At 41.8% G+C, this 16,136-nt stretch overlaps 1 protein-coding gene and 1 long non-coding RNA gene across 2 annotated transcripts in view; one reads left to right on the top strand and one right to left on the bottom strand.

The window, feature by feature from the left end:
- Nucleotides 1–16,136, bottom strand: part of LOC132988549 (uncharacterized) — a 188,925-nt gene that overhangs the window by 128,249 nt on the left and 44,540 nt on the right. The gene's annotated exons all lie outside the window — the stretch shown is intronic.
- wscd1b (WSC domain containing 1b) overlaps nt 11,688–16,136 on the top strand; it is a 30,237-nt gene continuing 25,788 nt past the window's right edge. The window contains exons 1-2 of the mRNA XM_061056000.1: nt 11,688–11,971; nt 13,179–13,823. Of these exons, the coding sequence (XP_060911983.1) occupies nt 13,436–13,823 (388 nt within the window). The 5' untranslated portion in view covers nt 11,688–11,971; nt 13,179–13,435. The remainder of the gene's footprint in view (nt 11,972–13,178; nt 13,824–16,136) is intronic.

The raw sequence follows: 16,136 nt of genomic DNA, 5'->3' as shown, positions 1-16,136 counted from the left end.
GAGTTGATACCATTGACTGTTTAGTAATATGGACAACGCTTCTCAGTATCCTTTAGTTGTACAAAAGTGAAGCCTCTGCAACGGACACTGACATGTTGCGCTGATGATGTCATGAGCTACACAGATTGGAGCTGGCTGGTGGAAGCATGGAATTGACGCTATGCTCCTTCTTGATGATAACTAACTATCATGATTGAATCCAGGTTTTTACAATCATTTAATCGTCTTGTATTTTATCTTTATAATGTGACCCATGTCCCATCTGTTTACATGGAGGAGGCCAGGTGTAAGGAATATACTGCAGCCGGTCAGCAGGGGGAGCTCTAAATGTTTTGACTTCACTCCCAGGCAGTTGCCTTATTGGCTGTAAACATGTAAAATTCTGCTATTAAGTTAGACATTTGAATATGGGGCTCTATAGGGAGTGACTCACTTTCGGAGCCAGCCTCAAGTGGCCACTCAAGGTACTGCAGTTTTCAGTATTTCTCACCTCCATGGTTACTGCATGTTTTTTCAGCGATGTTTGCAGCAACAGTTCTCCTTTACTCTTTTACAGGTTCTGCATTAATCATTTGGGGGGGGGGGGGGAGGGGGATCTATATGTTACATCTTATTGAAGTGGTGTCTTAAAGGCCTGCGGGCTACTTTGTAAACCAGATGTATAATGTTGCAGGCTGGAGATCAATCTATGTTTCAGTATTCATGAATGCTGCAGATGACACAGAAAAGCTGCAGTTATAAAGCAAAAAAAAAGAACGAGATTAGAGTGAGAGTATACGAGAAAGAAAGAAGCAAAAGGTTGACATGACATGTTTTCACTAGACAGAATTTCTTTTTGTTCAGTCTTGGAGAAAGAGAGTGGCTGTGTAGTCTTGTCAGGGGCAGGGAGGTCATCGCACCACTGGGAACACGTGGAGAGGAGAGCTGTGGTTCTGAATTGAATATGAGGAGCTGAGAGTCGGTGAGAGTGGGGGTGAAATGGGAGAATTTAGTGTGGATGAAAACAGGACAGAGCTGCAGCATTCTGTGGGAGTAGTAGAGGCTGGAGAGAGGTCTGCTGGGAGCTCAGCCAGGAGGGAGGTGTAGTAGAACGGACAAGCGATGACTAGAATTTGGACAACAAGAGAAGAAGAGGCTGCTGTGGCTGCATTGTGTGTGTGTGTGTGTGTGTGTGTGTGTGTGATTTCACACTAATACTTGGTCATCTGGGCAGAAGATGGTGTGGAGCTGCCAGTGATGGTTTCTACATAATGTAAAGGATTTGCTGAAGGGGGAAAAAAGTGTTGAGATTGATGCGGCTGCCATGATTCAAACCACAGATGTCAGCTCAGCAAGCAGAGGTTCAAGCCTCAGTATGTGTGTCGATGGGAGAATAGAGGAGTTTAGTGTTGTCAGCAATGGTTGGGAGAGGAGAGATGAGGAGGAGGAGCACGGAGGATGTCGGTGACAGCAGAGACCCTGGCGAGGACAGAATCATGCTTCTGTTAGAATACTCTCTTTGGTGAGCAAACAAGACAAGAAGCATCTGAGGTTCATGTGCTTTAAAGTAAGAAGGACCCGTGTGGAGGTAATCTGTGCAGGCCAGACCTCCCACACAATCAACAGATGTCTATTGATTTCTCTAAGATGACATTTTCTTCAAATCTTCTGAGCGTGTGGAGGCCTGGCTTTATGAAACCTTACAGTGCAGCCATCAATCAATCAATCAATAACAAACATGTTTTCTGTCACTGTCTTTTTATATAAGACAAAGTCATTTATAACTTCACACCACCACTCCATGTGATGTCATAATGCATTGGTGTAATGCCCTCCTGAGACTGATCTGATGTTAAGTTTGCATTTTACTTTTCCAGTTCTTTTAGGATTGGTAAGACCTTCTAACAACTTCATTAAATCCTTTATGAGCAAACAATGTGGAGCAGCTTGTAGATGTAACTAAACCCAGCGACATATAGACAGCAATAGATCATGAGGCCTGAAATAAAAAACAAGATCTAAAATGAATACTGATATAATAAATAAATAAACTGAAATACTGAACTGAAGCATGAACAGAACATTAAAGAGTTCAGCAACACAAGGTGGTACCAATCAAAAACGCCAATAACAACATGTAAAAGTAGATCATGTAACGGACAGGAAACCAATGTGGTCCCTCTTTCTTTCCAGTCAGGAGATGAGCAGCCGTAGTTTGAACTAGCTACAGTTGTTGAATGGATGACTGGTCTGAGGCCACATACTAAGGATTACAGTAATCAAGTGAAGACATTATAAATGCAGTGCTCAAATCTGCCTGTCACATTTGAAAAGACCTTCAAAATAAACACCAAGACCCTTAACAGTAGGGCCAGGAGCGCCCACATCAATCCGTTCAGGGTGTCCAAACATGAAGGCCTCATGGTATTGTTTTCATTTAGACTGAGGAAGTTTAAGCTCATCCATGACTGAATGTCTTTTAGACAAAGAAGCAAGAGCTGTAGGGAACCCTAACTTTTCATCTTTGTAAACCCCATCCTACAACCCTGTGTCTTCATATGAAAATGTTACACACTGAAGCTTGTACTTTCTTCTGCCTTTATTTAGACCTGTTGTCCTCAGGTGGTGCACTCAGGTGGTTTCAGTCCTGCCTGACAAATAGGAGTTTCTCTGTCCACCTGGGGGAGGATTCCTCAGAGACGGAGGCCCACTAACTTGTGCTGTCCCTCAGGGTGTTGTTTTGGGCCCTATCCTTTTTTTCTTATATATTCTGCCCCTGGGGTCTAATGAATCTGAAAAGGAAGGGAATGCGCTGATTTTGTGTTTTCTTGAGTCTGTGAGAGAGTCGATAGTGAAAGTTGATGAAAAAAGAAAAGATAAGCAGCCCTATGCGTAGGGCTTGACGAGGTCAGAGGAGCGGTTGTTGCTGCTGATAGAGGAAAAATATTTCTAGATCTTATAGACAAGACGAAGAAAATGTCACTTCAAATGTCTGTCAGAGGGGTCAGAGGGAGAATACAAAGAGTGGGAAGTAGAAGACCCTCAGATATACAGTTGATGGATGTGACATTTGGAGAAGAGCGAGGAAGAAAGCATGCAAGTGGATGGAGGAGCTCTCAAGATTGTTAGAGGATAATTTCTGCAGAAAAGATGTTATTTCAGAGAATTGTTTTTGCTGTATTTACAGATATAGATGCAAATAGATAAGCCCCAGGCATGTGTAATAAATAATGAGAGAAGGAAGATTTTTTGTAATTAGACACCTTAGAAGAGAGTTAAAAAGATGATCATGAGAATAAAGTTACAGTGTTGAGAACAAACTTTAAATAGTGATATTAAATTTTAGCATAAAGTTGAAATTTCACAACTTTTATTGAAATTTTATTCTCAACATTTCTAATTTTTTTCTCAAAGTGCATGATGGGAAAAAAATATTTCTCCTATTGTTGTTTATTTCTCATGTCTGGCCCTAATCCTCTTCTGTACAGAACAGAAAGAGGGGAGAAATTAAAAGTTTCCGTCGCTCTGTCCGTTTCTTCGTCAGCAGTAGGGAGGGTATTTCAATAAATTTTGCAGCGATTTCCAGACGGCCGAGCTGCAGAAAGAATTCATGACAGTGAAGGTCAGAAGAATAACAGAGGACAGCTGCTGGAGGAGGAGTTCAGTCTGCGGAGTAACAGAGGAAGAGTGCTGACTGCAGATTCTGCTCAGCGCTGATAGTGTGAAGGGAAACCAGATTAAAAGGGTTAGAGAGTCGTGAATGCAGAGGGCAAACAGAGATGGAAAATGAAAGAATTCAACTTCTCTGTAGAAACGTTGAGGTCAGCAGAGATACACCATGTTTGTTAGAAACCACTAAGTGGAACTGAGGGGCTGATAGAAGACAGCACCTGAGGAGGGGCCGGCTGTACTGCAGTTAGATACTCCGATCTAATGGCCGTTTAGCTGGATTCATACTGGTTGTATTGGGGTTGTAAAACAGTTAGGGATTATGGTCCCATAAAAATAATTCACCATTTAGCTAAACATTCAGTTTGTGTGGATTTTGGGGCCCCCTGTGGACAAACTATGTCGCATGGAGTCCCACTGGTAATCTTTGGTGAAGTCGGTGTCTGGATCAGGTTGATCCAATCCAGTCTTTCTTTAAAAACCCGGAAAAAAGAGAGGGGGATTACCTGATCCCGGATAGAAACAAGTGGATTTCCACATTATTATCCTACGTGCAGAATTTAACAAAACATTAATACTCTCCTTCTTCCTCCTTATCCTGAATAAGACATCAGTATTTAAAAGATCAAGCCATTTATTTAACTGAAAAAATGTGTGCGCCGCCTCCTTAAATTCAGTTATTCAGACTTTGCTCTGCACTCTGTTAGAAAGAAGGATGGTAATAAAAAGTAGCAGACATGCGGGGTGAAGGTGCAGACTGAGGCTCTGTGCTGCAGAGAGACAGCAGCAAGTGTATGTGTCTCGTCTGAGGTGATCAGTATCTGTGAGGCAGCAGAGACAGGAGAGACGAGCCGCTCTCTGACTGACAGCTCTATAGCATCGGCTCTCTCCAGAGGAGCTGACCCACAGGGCTGAATGAGGTTAAATCGACTGCACTGCTGGGGACAGATGGCTCTGTCCTCTTAAAAAAGCAGCAGGGGGGGTTAGAGGGGAGAGATGGATGAGGATGCTAAGAAGGAAAAAGTAATAAAAACAAATAAGCGTGGATTTACTGTGTCCTTCTCTCCTGTGGATAAGTGTTCTTGTTTCTGTGCAGAGAGAGGGGGAGTTACAGGACGCTGCAGTCTAACCACAGGAGAAGGAAGTGAGGCCAGGCTGTATTAATGCTGATTGGAATAATAACAGAGTGTTAAACCCAGTGGGGGAGGCAGTGTCACTCTTTATAACCTGGATTAGAAACAAGCCCACAGCGAGGCACCTGTCAGCTGAGGGTAACAGCAAGGTAACAGCTTACTCCCACCAGGCAACATACAAAACACACACACACTCACAAAAACACACACAACAAGATAGACTCTGGCTTCATCCCAATTTCCCCCACTAATCCCTAACGCTTGGCTCTCCCTTTCTGCTTTGTGTTCCCTCCCATGATAGAGAGTCCCATTTATTTTGGTAATCAAAAGGAAGTGGTCATCTAGCCCTCATGGTGTAAAGAACCCTACACTCTTTGCAAATTATCATGCATAATTTGTATGACCTATTTGAATATCCATCTTTTTGTATTTGATGCAAAAATGGATATGTTAGCTGATTGATGAAAATAAGACTTTGTGAGTGCTATGCTTTTATTTCCATGTTTCAGGTGGATGAACTTTGAACTTGTGACATTTTCAGCTGTGTCTGGTTTTGTTTGTGGGTAAAGATTTCTACCCTCTTTGTTGTCTTTTTCACTTCCTCAAGAAAAAAATCCAAAAGTGTTGTTTGATATTGTTAATCACATTGTTTCACCACCATCTTCAACTCACATTTGACTGTCGACCATGGCACTACATTCCTTTCTTTCTTACTTTCTTTCTTTGCAAAGTAATGGATATAAGGTCCAACTTGAAGCACACCCCTCGACCACCTTGTGCCATCTGCTCTCTCACTCCACTGTTCTGGACTCCCTCAGTCTTATTAGCTTACTGTACAAAATGTGATGGATCTTATAAGAAGAACAAAGCTGTCCTCTTGCCCCCTGAATATCCTACCATCCTCTTCCAAATTAAAAAAAGACTATTTAGATCCTGCTCTGCCCATGATATCTAAACTCCCTTTCACTTTTTAAAACTGTGGTGAATAAACTAACTGCTGTGTAGGTCAAACATGATATATATGATGCATTTCAGCCTGCTCTTTCTCAGATATTTAATGACATTTTGATGTCTTGTGATGAAGGGGATTGTTGTGTGTTGGTTTTCCTCAACATGCGTTACACCTTCGATACGATAAACAAGTTATTCACAGCTTTTTTCCTTTGGAGTTTCTCTTAATAGTTGTAAATTGTTGTAATCCCCAAAAAAGCTTAACCCCCTCCCCCACCCCTATGACTCACACAAAATAATTGCTGTCAGAAATGAACATAATTATTTTTGTCTTGATAAAATCCCAAATCATTGCAGAAGGTACAGAGAAATAGAACGTGCAACTCAGTGCAACATTACAAGAAGTAAACATGGCAGCCATGACAAAGAGTATTAAGAAAAGCACCACAGTAATAAATATCAACAGGACGTAATAGATAACAACGGGACAGCAGAAGAGGTAGGTCTGACATGTGCAAATATACAAGATAAAGGAAAGTGATTGAGAGCCGCTGATTGTCAAGATACTTTTTCATTACAGTTCATTGCATTACTTTCCTCAAGTAATTTAAAAAAAAAAAAAAAATTATTTTTTGGGCTTTTGTGCCTTTAATCGAGAGATAGGACAGTGGATAGAGTCGGAAACCAGGGAGAGAGAGTGGGGAACTACATGCGGGAGGGGGGCCACAGGCGGGATGCGAACATTTAACATTTGACTTATACTGTATTTGTTATAACAAGAAAATCTATTTTCTTTAATTAGCAAAAACTTAACAGCCAGAGAGCCAATTATTGTCTCTTCCATTTCATTTTCAAATTATTATTTAGAATTGAATGATCTGCAGCATATTACTTATAGAGGTCATAGTCTGGCATCATATAGAAAATTGAACAAGTGATATGCATTTCACTGTCTGTAAACTTCATCCATCCACTTCATGTAATATAAAATATAAAGACATTTAAAATATATATAATGGACTCTAAGAGAGTTAAAACTTTGAATGGGTGTCCTGGAGTTGTGATCACAGCAGTTTAGTGCTCTCTGGAGGAACAGTCACAGTACACACATTTCAATGGGTAAGACCATCCAAAGAAACTTAAAGGTAAAATATTTAAATCTCAGTGCAGTCCAGCAGACCTGTGAAAGAGCTGCCATGTCTTTTTCAGTGTGGCAGGACTCAGGACTCGCCTCAACCAGGATCAGTGTCGTTGATGATGTCCTGATTGCTGTCTTATTTCTCAAGGTTTTCTTTCTGCACATTACTTTATATGTCCCCCAACCACAAAAGACGAGCTGTGTTTTGATCTCTTTTTGTTACTTGCTGCCACTGATCAGCAGATGTCACTGCTTTGTTACCATGGAAACCCGGCTCTCAGTTCTGAGATAGCCAATAAGTCCTCCAAATTAAAAAAATAAAAATAAAAAAAAAATGACAAAACGAGTCGTTTAGTGATGCCTTTTAGAAATACATCATTCGTCTTCAAATCAGCGTTGGAAGATAATCGCCCTATGGTTAGGATTAGTTTTGGTCGACACACACAGACCTACAAACACACAAGATAATTGATCATAGACACAAATCATCAAAAAGTCATGGGACACTGAAAATTCAGGGCAAACAACAAATTGGATGAAGCAATAGTTACTTTTAGCTAACATTAGCATTGAACCTCTTCTTGCTAAAATTGTTGTTTAATAATATAACAAGATATGAGAGTATTCGTGTGGAAACAGAATTTAGGAGTTGTCTCCTTTACAATTGTATCATCTAACTCTAGCAAACAATTTAACATGTGAATTGTTTAATGCCAATTTTAGCTGTTGCAAAAATCGTGCAAACACTGGAATCGGACAAATTGCTGCCTCCTGATTGGTCAACAACTGAAAATTGGATTTTAAAACTACCAGGCTCAGGAATAAAAACAACACATTTTATAAACCTACAGCTACTGCTAGTCAAGTTATTAATATCAATTACTTTTCATTGAACTCGCCCTTTAAAAGTCGTGCGCATAAAAAAATGTGGTTATAGAATCTTAAAAGTCACATCTTTGAAATTGTACTGTGAAACATTATCAAAGTCAGTTTGTGAGCAGCTGTTATCTAATGACAACAGACTGCTGCACTAGAGGATGTAAATCATATATTCATAGAAAGCTGACAAATGGTGATCAGTTTGTTTCTTCTTGACCAAAAGACAACGGGGAGAGAGATGTTGAAGTGACATTGGGACTATCTATTACTAAAGAAAATAATATAAACTAATACTATTAGAGTACAGCTAATGTTGACATTCAACCTCCTAGTTTTATTCATCTTTGTGCCCGTCAGCTATTATCTGCCAACAATAATGCCTCGAGAAGTGAAAATGTAGCTTCCGATATAGCCAATAATTACTGATAAAGGACTTCATGCCTGTTAATTAAAACATTATTGTCCATGAGTTGCTTTTTTTTTTTTACAACCCAACCAGTACTGTAACACAAGAAACAAGAATGGATTTGAGTTAGGGTTAAACATCTAAGAATGGATATTTTGCTGCACTAGCATGCAGATATATCAGTATAGAGACAGTATTTGCCTACTTGGATCTGAGACTGATTTACTAATGTATATGCCAATTGCCCGGTTAAAACACGTGTAAACAGTAAACAGTATATATCAGGTTCAGCACTTACCTATCCCCTTTTGACCTGAGAGATCTGACTGGACTATAGTCAGCGATTCAGTAAAAAAAAAAAACCTGTGAGCCAAACCATGACTCCCTCCAAACGCTATAAATATAATTTTTGAAGTTGATCTGAATTGTTCTGGGAGCCAATTAAGTGATGAAGTGCCTGTGAGGAGTGAGTGGCTGCTATGTTCTGGAGGATTCCTGTTGTTTTTCAGGGAGCGTTACACTTATCTAACCTGGTGGAGAGTAAAAAAACATGAGCACTTAATTCTATTCTATTAATTCTAACTTTTGCAAGTGACAAAAAAGTGTCCTGGTCTCCAGCAATAGAGTTTGTAGCTTACACAGGAGGACAGACATCTCCAGTTCAGAATATGTCCCTTCTTATTTTCAACATCTTTTTTTGTTACATTTCTGCTCTCTGCTAACAATCACAAATAATTGGCCTCCTATCTTCTAGAGGATGTCAAGGAGGTATAACACTTGGGCTGCTATGACATAAGTGGTTTGATTGTACTGCAGATGCAGAGAAGAGGTGATCCATGAAATAAACAACTTGCTGTCACAAGTGGTAAGATATAATAAGTGTTACAGTCCTTGAATGTCTCCAAAGCCAGAATCAAATGCAAGATAAGAAACAGGAATCCACCCAAAAGGAGAAGAAATGTCATGAATTTGTTTCTCTGAAAGGATTCAGAGAATGTAAGCCAACCACTCCAGAAACTCAGAGTCTACGATTAAACATATTTAGGCTGGCTAACAGCGATGTCTCTGACCCTAACCACAATCTGACCAGTGAACATGAAATATTACCATCACGCCTGAGATACAGGGTCCCATGTTTTAATGAGGTCAGACTGGAGCACTCTTGGATTGAGTATCAAATGTTCCATGAAGGGTCTTTAATATTTCTTTAGTATTTGAAATGTTGTTTAAAATGTCTGTATTAATATTTGTAGCATTTCTGATTCTGATCGTGTCTGTATTTGACGTAAAAGACGTTGATGTGATTAAAGTCCGATTGTCAGACTTTGTCTGATGGTAATAATAATACATTAATTTATATAGCGCCTTTCAAGAGACTCAAGAACGCTTCACATAGTAGAGTAACAATAAAAACACAAGACAAGGGGCACTGGTGGCGCAGTGGTTAGAACGCGTGCCCAGTGTATGGAGGCTGTAGTCCTCCAAGTGGGCGGCCCGGGTTCAAATCCCGCCTGGGGCTCCTTTCCCACGTGTCATTCCCTACTCTCTCTCTCTTTGATTTCCAACTCTATCCACTGTCCTATCTCTCTCCAATAAAGGCACAAAATGCCCAAAAACACAAGAACAAAAGTGAGGAAAATCAAGTCTGAGACCAGTAACAAAGAATGAAAGTCCAATGGGGAAGAAAATGTGTCCAAAGATGGGGCTTTGAAGGGAGGTGGTTCCAGAGGGTCAAGGCTGTGATGCTGAAAGCCCTGTCTCCATAGTATGATGTGGGGAAATGGTGGCCAGCGTTTGAGGACCAGAGGTTCCAGGACGGGGTGTATGGGTGAAGGAGTTATGAGAGGGACTGAGGGGTAAGGGCGTGAGAAGGAGTATTTATTGTTTGATGCAGGATTTATTTGGGAGCCAGTGGAGGTGATGTTCTGCCAGAGCTTGGTGAGAGTAAGAACCCATAGCAGCAGAATTTTGTACATACTGGAGTCTGTCCAGGGCTTTACTGGGTACCCGAGACAAGACTCCATTGCAATAGTCGAGACGGGAGGTTGTAAGGGCATGAGTAAGGGTTTGAGTCAGAGCGTTATGACTGGAGTGGTGTCAGATTTCATGTGGGAGAGGACAATAAAGTCATCATAACTAATCCATCAAGCAATTACTTTTTGCACCCACAGTGTTGATACTGTTTTATAGTCAGGTTTTTTAAACCAAACACAGCTTCAACAAGCACTTATTTGAATACCTTTAAACTAGTAGTGATTGAATATCTTTTTAGTTTAGCTTGTTTTCACATTCAAACTAGTTTTATTATTTATTTATTTTTAATGAAGAGACTCCCATTCGAGTTGTTCCATCAAGTTCTTTATTAACCATGTTTTCTTTCACAGTAAAAGGGGACTTTATACTTCTGTCTTAAAACAGCTGAGAATAAATTTATCTCAGGGGTTCCACAAGGGTCCTTTCTTAGATCTTTATTGTTTTTAATTTTACGTACTCCAGATAGACAAGATTAGAAAGCAGCTGTATAATTTATCATTATTTGGATGATCAACTTTGTTTCTTCCACAACATCCCATATTCCCCCACATTAAGTGGATTAAACTTTTTGGTTAGCAGTAGAGAAAAACTAACTTGCTTCAAAGGTCTCCCAGATTTCCTCAGATGTTTATCTTCGAGCTTCAGAGCTGAATAATTTCTCCACAGGATATTAAACATACTGGAGAGATGCATATTAGTTTGCACCCTTTTCTAGGCCATGTGCTGCATATGAAGATACCTTACAGTAATAGTTTGAAGGTCAATCAGGCGTGACAGAGCGCTTTGTTATGCGCTGTTAATTTCCCTTGTTCAGGACGAGGCGCTGTTCGTGGTGCTGAAGCTCGTGCAGGGACGTCAACACGGTGAGCCACGGATGACTGATGCATCATCCATGACTCATGGCAAAGTCCATTGATTTAGAGCTTCAAATGAACTATAACATGCTGGGGTAAATCCAATGTGGATAATAAATCATTGTCTGTAGGAGAAATGGTGCGGTGTTTGAAAAAAAAAAAAAAGACTTTCAGATATAGGCTACTTCTGTGAAATAAATGCCTCATTATTTGTTGCTTGGTTCAACAACCCTTCAATATAATGACTAAATCAACCCGGTAGTCTCAGAATTGGTTCAATTCATGCTGATTTAATCAAATACAGAATCTGAATAATGTCCTTCAAACGTCTGATGGATGATTTGCAGTATGCAGTGTTTCCATAAAAACAACAAGAGTTAGTGAGCTGCAGTGTGCATGCTGTTCGGGAATATTTTAAAGTAATTCTCGACAAATCTCCTGTGCAGAGAGCATGTTGATTAAAAGGCACTGTGTGTGTATGATGATCGGTGAGACGGTATAAACTGCTCCCTCTGAGATGCAGAGCGAGCTGCGGACTGCTGGACAGCACACAGTGGAGGAGCTGTGACGTGTTCAGATCACCAATGCAAATAAGACTGACTGCCCCTCCTCCCCTACCCTCCTCATTCACCACCTCCCCATCACCTCCTCTCCCTCCCTCGCTCTCTCTCTCTCTCTCTCTCTCTCTCTCTCTCTGAGCAACACACACTCACACTGATACTGTCTGTGCTTTCTATCGCCGTGCCAGCCTTCCAGAGAGCACAGACAGGCTGAAAGAAACACTCACAGAGAGGCAGCTTATATAACAGCAGCTCTGGGGAAATGCTGGAGCCTCAGCCGAGCAGAGGAGACCTTCACTGGACGGTCAGAGCCGGAGAAAAGAGCGATGAGAACGGCGTGACGCGGATCGCACGGTGCAGAGATGAAGGTAAGCGGCGTGCTCAAAACATCCTGTACTGTAAATGGTGGAGGAGCTTTTTAAGATGGAAGACCTCTGGATTCTTTAACAGAAGCTCCGTGTTTAACTCTCGCTGTTTATTCATGTGCTCTCAGTCTCACATCCATCCCGATGCATGGGGGACACACAGGCGCATCGTTTTGCGTGATTTTGTGCGTAAAAATGTGGAGTTGAGGGTAACTTGGGCACTCGGACTTGATCAGAGAGAGTGTTCATTGTGCAAACTGTTGCTTCTATCCTCGGGAGCTCCACCGCACCCCTACTTTCTTTTTTATTATTATTGAGGAGGGGGAGTACAGTGTTTAGCTTCAGAGGAGAGGCCTGAGATGAAAAGTAGAGCTGAAGGGCATGACGGTGTGTGACGGCCACCGAGACAACTGGGCTTTAATGGATATGAATGGATGTGCAGGAGGACAGAATGAGTCTGAGGTGTGCAAAACAGAGCTGCCGGTGTTGCATGAAACCTCCACAGACAGCAAGTGAAACCATCTGAATCAAAGAGGGGAGGCGGTAAAGAGACATTCATGACACTCCACTGCTCCTCTCTGCAAAGTGTTCAGTAAACACTGACACTACTTCTATAGCATGATCAATCAGACACCTCAGCACATCTGAGGTCAGAGATTCTCTGAATTCTGCGTTGATAGTCCTCATTTCCATAAACAGCCATAATGCACTCTGCAGACACTTTCACATGATTATTCCCCCTCAGTCTCTCAGATTGTGAAGCAGACAGATATCCCCGTTGTTAAAATAAATATAATCTGACAGTGCAGGAATTGAATGCGTTGAGAGAGGATCCAATTTAAAAGCGGAAAGGTTTGGTGTCATTGAATCGTCCCCCCTCTTTTTTTTTTTCTTTATAAACCGGATTAATGTGACAGGAGAGCACAAACCCAGCACATAGAGGAAACAGGAGCAGCACAGCAGAACTTGAGGCAGTGTTTTGAATTAAAAACAAACGGCAGGAGTGAAAGCAACGGAGCAGCAGCACACACCGGGGGGATGTGTTGCAAGATGCTGCAAGACAGAAAACACAAGCCCATATGTCAACAGGAGCTGTGCATCTAATCCTCCAGGCATATACTTCCTTTCCCTTTGATGGTGCACACACAGACACACACACAAAGAAATACACTCATGCCTTCAAACCAGCTGTTTTTTTCTCTGTTTTCAGCTTTTCCCTGAGGATCATCCTGGATTCAGTGACCACAGCCTCGGATATTAAACCCCCTCTCTCCAGGGGTGACACATCCATTGTTCCTCTGCTACTGTTGGACTCTGTGCTGATGAAGAACCGAGACACAATGTCTACAGTGCCGCCAGATGCTGCAGGTCTTTCCCAGATTATGAAGTTGTAAGTAGGTTACAGATCTCCTCCTTCCTGATCCATGCGATGGCTCTCCTCCTCTGAGGTGAGAGACAGGAAGCAGGATGGCGGCGCCCCTCTGCAGACTGCACTGTCTGCTGAAGCGAGCGCACATGCTGCTGCTCTGCCTGGGCATCGCCTACCTGATGGCGGGCAGCGTCCTGCTCCTGCAACGCTCCAGCGTCAGAGTCGCACAGCAGACCCTCGCCAGCCTGCCGCCGCTGCTGTCCCTGGCAGCTCCTCCGACCGCCCTCAGGACTGTCGGTCTGGGCATGAGAGCTCGCTCCAGATGGGCCGTTCAGCCCGTGTCCGCAGGGGGAGCCAAGGCAGGGAGACACTGGCCCTCGTCCCAGAACCTCGGGGTCCAACACTTGCATCGCCGCTGGTTTCATAATCTGCTGCCAGACAGTCCAGAGCAGAGAGTCTCTCTCCGCAGGAACAGCCGACAGAAAGGTAAACAACAAGACAGACTCCACACAGACTACACGGCTATCAACTCAGTATTTTATGAGAACACATTCTGTAAATAAAACTCCAGCGTCAGGTGGAAGAGTGGGATTCATCTCCACTTGAAGTTGGCCCTGTTCATCCTTTAGTACATGATTCTTTTTCTAAATGTTCAGGTCGGCTTCTTTGAGAAACCAGCGAGAGGGAGATGGATAGTGAAAGTATCCGACAAGTGCAGGTTTCTTTGTCAAAGTATTTTTTTCAAAAGACATAAGGTTTTGGATCTTTTAGAAATGTTAGGGTTTTAATTTGTCAGTTCAGTCGAGCTCTCAGTCGGTTAGGAGCAGATTTGCAGTGTTCAGTCACTGATTGAGCGATTGAGGAAATGAAAATGTATAAGAGAACAGCTCATGTTCAGTGATTCATTTACAGTAAAGGTTAGTGCTATGGAGCAGAAAAAAAAAGAAAGCGTCACTCAAAGCAAGCAGGCCCTTTTATATGCAAACTATGTCTGAACACACCAAACAGAGAGCCGTGTTTCAGTTCGGTGAGTGTGCAGATTAGAACCCTGAACATTTCTGCAAACTCATCCTTATATGAACGAACCTTTCTAACGAGGAGGGGGGGGGGGGGGGGGGAGAGAGAATGATTCAGTCTAACAGAACTGTTGTGTCCATTATGACATCTGAAAGTCAAAGCTTCTCCCAACACATGATCGTGCACTGGTTGACTGGTGCAGGACCTGTTTGCAGTTCAACTAGCACCTTGAAAAGCGAGAATGGAGTGGGTGTTAAGAGGATGAATAAGAGTGGATTATTAGCTGCACCTGCATGCAGATATTTGTTTTCACTGATTCATTTAAAGCTCCATCGTTGTGAGGTGGCTGGTGACAGGTTCTGGGATTGCTCTACAGTAGATTGTTTTCCCCCTTTTGCTCTCCACATGGGCTGTTTCTTTGTACCTACAAAGCCAGAAGATATCTAATCATACTACAAACTGAAACCAGAACACTTGCAAAATGAAAAAAATCAATCAAAACTTTAAATAGAGATAGATCGAAACCAGATATCGATAAGAGTCTGTTGAAAGGCTCTCACTTCTGACATGCTTTCTGAAATGAAGCAGTGAAAGTGAACATATGAGGGATTGAATTTCTTGGTGCGGATGTGTTGACTGAGTCTATGTTTTTTCCCGGTGAATAATACATGAAGGAGCAATTTTACACGTTTATTTTCTATTTTGTGATTTACTCTTTTTAAGCTGAGAGGCGCTGCAGCCCGAGGTTGCACGCTCTCTGTTTCCATAGCACAGTCAAAACAGGCTTCATTGTAGATTTATGAACAGATGATCATCCTGAGAACATTTAGACGAGCTTCATTATACATTTATATGACATTTTACGCATGGCTGCGTCACATCGTGTAGATGAGGGATAGAGCTCACTGATTCTCCGAAATACCAGAGACAGAAAAAAGACAGGCCGGCTGCAGAGTAGTTCAGGAAAATCAATTATGAAGATAAATACGATACTTTAAAATATCCCTGGAGATTGACTCTAATGTTGAGGGGTGCCTGTCAGTGCCTGTGCCGTTTTGTTGAAATGATAAATACAATAGAATTACCTCCAGTGAACATTCGTTCTTCTGGCTCGTTCCTGAAAAGCATCCTACAAGAGCTCTTAATTCTTTTTTTTTTTTTAAACCGACACCACTGAACCGCTCAGTCACTAAGTAGGGTAATACTGATGAAAAATGTTGGAGGCAGAAATGAGATCAGCTTCAGCTACAGCCATCTGGCAAAAAGTTCCCTTTAAAAAGTACAAGAACAGGATGCAGAGTTAAATGAGCTGTGTTTCTGGAGCACATGGTCAAAATGAGCAAGTGGCTGAAAGTTTCAGAGATAAAAAAAGCAGGGCCTTTATTCATCATTGAATTCATCTGAATATTCATATAGCATAAATCTAATATTCTCAATGTAAGCCTTGAGTAATGACTTCTTTAAAAAGAGAGCAAACTCCCTCTCAGTGTGTTGTTCTAAGCTGTGTTTACACTGACTGGACGGCGCTTCCTTCAGCTTGTTTATGTTTTACTCAAGAGACTCAAAAATGTGTCATACTGTACATGTTTTTTTTTTGTTATGTGAACCCCTTTCTGTCCAAACGTTAGCCAAACCACCACATGGGGGACGAGAGACAGCCCTGTCCACTCAGGGACGTTGATTCTAGGAGAATAATCAGAGTTTGTCGAAACTAAAAGTGAACCAACAGACTTTTCTAACCAATGAAAATACTTCCTGTGGTCATAAAAAACAAAAACATAA

This window comes from Labrus mixtus, chromosome 14 (genome assembly GCF_963584025.1).
Source record: "Labrus mixtus chromosome 14, fLabMix1.1, whole genome shotgun sequence".
Taxonomy (NCBI): Eukaryota; Metazoa; Chordata; class Actinopteri; order Labriformes; family Labridae; genus Labrus; species Labrus mixtus.
Note: the sequence above shows the minus strand (reverse complement) of the source record. Positions and strands in the feature narration are given on the sequence as shown.